Source organism: Pleuronectes platessa, chromosome 2 (genome assembly GCF_947347685.1).
Source record: "Pleuronectes platessa chromosome 2, fPlePla1.1, whole genome shotgun sequence".
NCBI lineage: Eukaryota > Metazoa > Chordata > Actinopteri > Pleuronectiformes > Pleuronectidae > Pleuronectes > Pleuronectes platessa.
In genome coordinates, this window is record NC_070627.1 from 17,268,087 (window position 1) to 17,274,673 (window position 6,587).

Here is a 6,587-nt window from a genome sequence, read left to right on the forward strand (position 1 = left end):
TTTTAAATAGTCTACAAACTTTTGCATCAGAATTTCAGATACACAAGTGACACGTCGCATTTGTAGCAGTTTGGTGGATAAAGACAATGGTACTGATAACACCTCCCATCCAAGAGGCTTCCACAGTTCCAACCGACAACTGGGGGTCCCAGTTACAAGATGTCTGTGGTTAATTTACTTATAACCACCCACCAGTCAGCTCGAACCACTCAGACAAGAGGTATTTCTTGTAACCCAAGCGTGTGCCACCGCCAACACACACCTGCACAACTCCAGATGATACCAACAAGGAAACACTGAGGGTAAAAGTAAAAAGAAAAAAAAATTATTCACATAGCAAAATTAAAAAGTTATGAGTAAACAGAATATAAATAAATATAAAAAAATATATAGATAATTAAGTAATAGAATCCGAGTAAAATCTGAGAAAAGGATATTGTGCATTAAAAGGAAAATAATCTGAATATTGTGGTTGTGTTTAAAGTTATGATAACAGAATGATGCAATGTCAAAATTCCACATTGTCAGGTTTCTTTCCTTTTTCTTGATGTATATTATCAACCTGGTTTCATGGGGGAGTAACCCAAATGTATGTGATCTGAAAAAAAAACAGAGAAGAAAAAAGTACCCCACATGAATGAAGCATGTTTAACCATTTGCCTTCCAGTCAGTCTCCTCCCAGGTGTCTTGTCTTATAAATAAAGACACTCGATCACACCAGGATGCACTTACCTCCTCAGAGCTGCACCACACCAGGAAGACCTCTCCTCAGAAGACCTCGTCCTTGTCCAGCAAGCAGCATCTGCACTCCTTGGGGCCCACTCTCTTCTCTCCAGCCAGACTTTTGATTTGTGTGCAGCAGCATGGCTCCCTGGTCTCTCCTCCTGTCCCTGGTTCTCCTGTCTCTCCTCAGCTCTGCATGGACGAGTCCAATGTGCAATAACTATTGCTGCCGTTTCGTGGAGGGCTTCCCTGTCAGACTCAGGAGGCTCAGAGAAGACTATTACCACATCAGAGACTTCTACGTGAGTAAACTCAGCCTGTGACTCTGCAGGACAGCTTCGTGCACTGCATCACCTCCCTGCGGCCACGTGGCCTGTCGGTGTGCAGGTGATGCTGTGCGCGCTGCACCTCCGGGTGGCTGCTGCTGACTCACAGTCTCTCAGTTCACTCATCTCGAGCTTGTTTTCTGTTTGCAGGAGGCAAATGATGACCTAGACACGGCGCTGCTGGATCGGAGCGTGGAGGAGTCTTTCGAAGTAAGTTGTTAAATTGACAGAGCTTTAAAAAAGAAAAAAGAAAAAGCATCCTGCTCGCCTTGACAGCGTCATGTAACCAGGCTGATGTTTACCTCAGAGCCCGTTTGCGTGCCACGCCATGAACAGCATCCTAGAGTTCTACCTGAGCACGGTGCTGCCCACAGCCATGGCCGGAGTGACGGAGGAAACCAAGGACCTGAAGGATCACGTGAAGTCCATACAGCAAATCTTCGACGAGCTCAAGGAAGATGTCACCAAATGTGTGAGTACCCGACGAGTGCTGAGCGTAAAAAGTTGTAATTAATTACGCACGGATTATGCCCAGTGAAGGCTCGGTGCGCAATGTCAGCGGAGCATTTGTCCCAGGAAGCTATACACAATCTCTGCTGTGTAGCTGATTTCCAGTCTTGACCCAGAAATGAAAAAGTAAAATAATGGTCCTAGAGAATCCTGATAAAAAAAGTTTAAAAGTTCACAATTGTTGGACACAAGTATTCGTGCGTTACCAGCCGAGCTCTGCCTGTCGTAGCCTTTCAGGAAAACATGTGATTAGTTGTCACTTAAAGCTCTTGACCTCCTGTTGGCCAGTGCCAAACCATTCAAACCACTTCCTCCTTTGGACTTCATCCAAAATCGGTTAAAACATCCCCCAGCAAATGATGATGCAGGCATAGAGCAGACTGTGACATAACGGGGAGGAGGTGGGTGATGGCTCACAGGACAGGTCATAATCCTGCCATCATCCACTTCTTTAGAAAGAGGAAGAGAAGGGAAGGCCAGCTGTTCTTCATGTGTTTCATGCTGCAACGATTTACTCCTCTGATGGACTGAAGGACACTAATCCACCCCCAAGGCCACTTGTTTATTTACAAGAGCCACTTTATTCACTGCGTTGTTTATGGTCAATTCAGGTCATGATCATCTACAGACTGTTGGCTATTCCTGTTGTAACACCATCTCTTTTTCATTGTTCCTCTTACAGAGAAACTACTTCTCATGCAAGAAACCGTTTGACATCAAAGACTTAAACTCTTCTTACACTCAGGTGAGTCAAGATTTCATCTTTGATTGTAAAATATCTACAGTGCATATATGTGCTTGATTGTTTTTGACATTTTGCTTAACTGACTCATGTGTTTGGCCCCAGATGGAGAACAAAGGTCTATATAAGGCCATGGGCGAGCTGGAGCAGCTGTTTAACTACATTGAGAAATACCTGGCTTCAAAACGGCGGCGAAACAATGTGGCCTCCGCCTGAAGACAAGATCAAATGTGACATTGTTCAGCTCAGGAAAAAAAAAGTTGCCTATCGACTCTTGAACTCATTTCCATCCATTCCATGATTTTTTTTAGTGGGTATGCATGTTGACGGATATGGATTTTCTTCTGTGTCTCTGCTGAACTTAAGTCTTTGTTGTTGTGAGACTCCTGTTTACTATTTTGTCCTGGGGACAAGCACCAGTTTAGGACCATATTGTGTCTTTCACACATGAAGTTGCAGTCAAAACTGTCTTATTAAGCTGATTTATTTATTGGTTGTATTTTTTATTTCATTTTATATATTTAAAGCTGAATAAATAACTCACTGATAAAGCATGTGTCCTTTGTTTTATCTTGCTGCTGCTGTCTCGTGCCATTAATTAAAGGCAGGTAGATTAGTGAAAACATCACATCCGACAGAGCAGCCGTCTGTACATGGGGAACCCCTCGAGTGCAAACTCAACAGGCTGAGGCTTTAACCTCAAACGTGACCTATATACATGACTTACCAGCAGCGGCCCTGCTCTGTCTTAACTTACTGTAAGTAGCGAGCCTCACACTCAAGGCATATGCATATACGTGCCCATGCAATCGCTCACAAGCAACAGCAAACCGACTTAGTCATATGTAAAACAGAACTCACGCAGACGGGTGTAAAATAGAGCAGCCCTGCATCAGGAAGTCAAATTGACTTTTGGTGGCGCTGACATGTCACCTTCAGTAACTGAGGCATCCGCTGCACCACAGTTCATTGTAATCTGAGTATTTTACAAACAGAAACTGGCCAAACCCATGGTCAGTGTCTTCTAATAACATGTGAATGTGCACACATGGCTGAAGTCAAGCCTCCTGACTGACTGACTGAAACTACTCCAAGACAATTCTTCAGTCACTTGACTAGTCAGAGTGGGACGATGTGAATAGTATCATTACAGGAATGACAGGGGCTCGTGTAACAATATCATTCATCACAGCTTTCTGATGGAGCCCCGTCATGCTATTCAGACCGGTGTTGATAACACTCTGTTTAAGATTGAATTGTGTTAATCCGTGATGTGTTTGCATCTTTAAGCGTTGCTATAAAAAGTGATGACTCAGATTTCAGCAGCCTAACAACAAGTGTTTACTCTCTTAGTCGGCTGTTTCCTGGTTAAGTTGATGTGTGGCTGTTGCGTTATGACTGGATGCCACATTTTCAGAGCAATGGTTTTGAGACAGGCGGAGAAAACAAATTGGAGGGAATCATTATCGTAGAAGTATCAATAACTAAAACTGACATGGCTGATTACAGGCACTTCCACAGGTCCAATATTTGTGTTTTGAATGATCACAATTAAAACAGGTAAAATATCACATGTCCTCACAACAAGAGGGTCATTGGGGTCGAGCCCCATCGCCTACATTCAAGCACAAACATGCCTGTACAAATATTTTCAGTATGGGAAGGAAGGATACATCTTACTTTGTTTGATACAAAATCATGATCCTCTTCAGCTTTATTAATATGTTCTTTGGATGTTCCTCCACCTTCAAAAATCCATTCATCCCCACCCAATGCCAAATGCAAACAAAACAGATCAATAAAAGCCTTTTCCGCTGAATGCTCAGAACCAGGGTGAAGACAATTTTCAACAAAACCAAATTTCCAGAACAAGGAAGTGTTCAAACACTCGCTATTTTCAACTCGTCTTGACCCTTTCATTGAGATCAATGTGTAAACTCTGACCAAAGAGGGTTTGATTTCACAACAACACTAATTTAAACAGGACCCAGTTCTCAGAATCAGTCCACTATATAATTGTGTTAAGTGGGAATCTGGATGTGAGAACGTCCCGATGACCATATAAGGCCGTATTTTTGAACAAGGGCGTCACTTTTCATCAAGATCTATAAATTGCTGTCTAAGAAATCTACGCAAAGGTTGAAAAATCTTGCAATCTTAAAGAAAGTTTCCTCCAGATCAACATCTATCGGGTTCGTCCGTAACCAATATCAAATCCCTCCATGTTTAATTCATTGTACCTTTTATTGATCTTTTTGAGACATCGGTGTGTTTCTGTTTTTATCTCTGCCTTGTAAAGTCAACTTGAGGGCTGTGAAAGGCGCCTATAAATAAAATGTATTATTATTATATGACAAAATTGCCTTAAACCAAAAAAAACTATATTATTGTTTGGAACCAATTTAAATAATGAGATTTGTGGTTATTGATTGACACTCTTTTGTATATTTGGACAACTCTTGTGTACAATTAACCCGTTAATATCGTACCTATTAATATCATTGCTTCTCTGTGTGCCACACAACAGCAGGATTTGTACCTTCAGCGGGATTACCACGAGTCTTGGTGGCGGAATGTGGCAAGTATTAAGGAAAATCTCTATAATGTATCCAGGAAATAATTTTTTCTTTAACTTTGTGAGATTGGGCATCCTTCAAAGACTTAAGTCTGAGAAATTTGGTGCGGTCGACATAAAAATCTGGATCTTGTAAATTCTGTGGTTTTATACGGGGACTGTTTGGCCTTGGCAGAGGTATGTGCTGTTCTAGTTACATATATTCATTGTGAATGTGAGATTACCACTGCAAGGTTTCTTAGACGACTGTGAAGAACATGTTCCTACAGGAAAAGGATGTTTTTAACAAAAATCAGCAAAGAATTGAACAGAAGAAGAAAAGAAAAAATCAGAGCAACCACAGAACCACAACATGTATAGAGCTGCACTTGACAGGAAGAAAGATCATCATTCCAGCACAGGTGACAGATAACTGCTGCAGTCATATTTTTTCCATTTGATCGTGTCTGAAGATGTCGCCAGTGTTTTCAGTCTGAGCCGTGGTTTTCTCTGCGAGGTAACGCGTGGCATCGCACAATCGCTGCTGTCTGAAGAGGGTCAGGGTGAGAGAGAGAGAGAGAGAGAGAGAGAGACTTCAGGGGGCGGAGTAACAATGATGACACTTCAGATAGTTTCCAACATTGTTTTCACATTTGTAAAGAATGATAATGGAAAGTTTCTGATGATGTCAAACTGATAAACAGAGTTTTATACTGTGCGATCTATTTACTTTTTCTTATAATAAAGTAAGACATACGGGTGCAGCTCCTCACTGCTTTTAGGTGCTGGTTTGCCTTCCTGAGGTTTGCTGTAGGCAGGGAGGTCGGGGTATGGCCTCCACAGCCCTTCGCTGAGGGGCTCTCCAGAAGCCCCACTTTTCCCCTGTCTCACCGACAGACTCACACGGCTGAGAGAGATGACTGTAAGTTTCAACACATTCAAAGCTGGCAGCCGAGAGACGACGTCTGACCCACACCTGGATAGGAATCAGCTTGTGCACTGGTGGGAAACTGCTCTAAACAAACCGGAGTTGGCAAATGTCTGTGTTGAGTCAATGCCACCACACTCGCCCTGCTACGCAAATGCGTATATTCCAGGAGTCAGTCATGCTAGAAGGGACAATACAAGGTTGTCACGAGTTGAGTCTGTGCACCTCGTGTCAAAAGCCACAGATCCCGAGCTGCCCCGACAACCCGAGTCATAGCTGGAGATGTGACTGAGCAGAAAAATGCTCTAGATGTGGAGCCATGGGCAAACGTGCTCAAGTATTTACATTTTAAATTTATGTCTTTATCAATCCATGGTGGAGAGATAATCAAGATATTGGATTAAAGGGCAAAATCAACAGAAAATCAAGAGCAGGTGAAATGTAAAATATCATGACTCTTACATTTGAATAGTAGGCGTGTATATGAGGCAGCACAGACACAAAACATCCTGGTAACTAAAAAACATATCTTAAAATTTGGGTATAGAGACATTTTAACTCAAGAGATATGAACAGTAACTCGTGTCACAATATTACAAGTCTAATTCAACAAATAATTAAGTATAAATCATTTATTAAACCCTTATGAATCTAATCATGTATCAATCATGTATTTGTTTTATAGAAATATTTAAATTTGAACCTGGATCCAGATCAAAGGGCAGATCCGAGTGTTTTTCCCTGCTACTTTCTCTAACATTAGGGCATTTTACAACAATAAATGAATATAAAAGAGAATTATTG

The 6,587-nt window shown here is 41.8% G+C and overlaps 1 protein-coding gene across 1 annotated transcript; it reads left to right on the top strand.

The window, feature by feature from the left end:
• The first annotated feature begins 598 nt into the window (after positions 1-598).
• Positions 599-2,852, top strand: il10 (interleukin 10). Its single transcript, XM_053439197.1, has 5 exons — positions 599-1,025; positions 1,200-1,259; positions 1,357-1,521; positions 2,242-2,304; positions 2,407-2,852. The coding sequence occupies exons 1-5, from the start codon at positions 864-866 to the stop codon at positions 2,515-2,517; spliced, it is 561 nt and encodes a 186-aa protein (XP_053295172.1). The 5' UTR covers positions 599-863; the 3' UTR covers positions 2,518-2,852.
• The last annotated feature ends 3,735 nt before the right edge of the window (positions 2,853-6,587 follow it).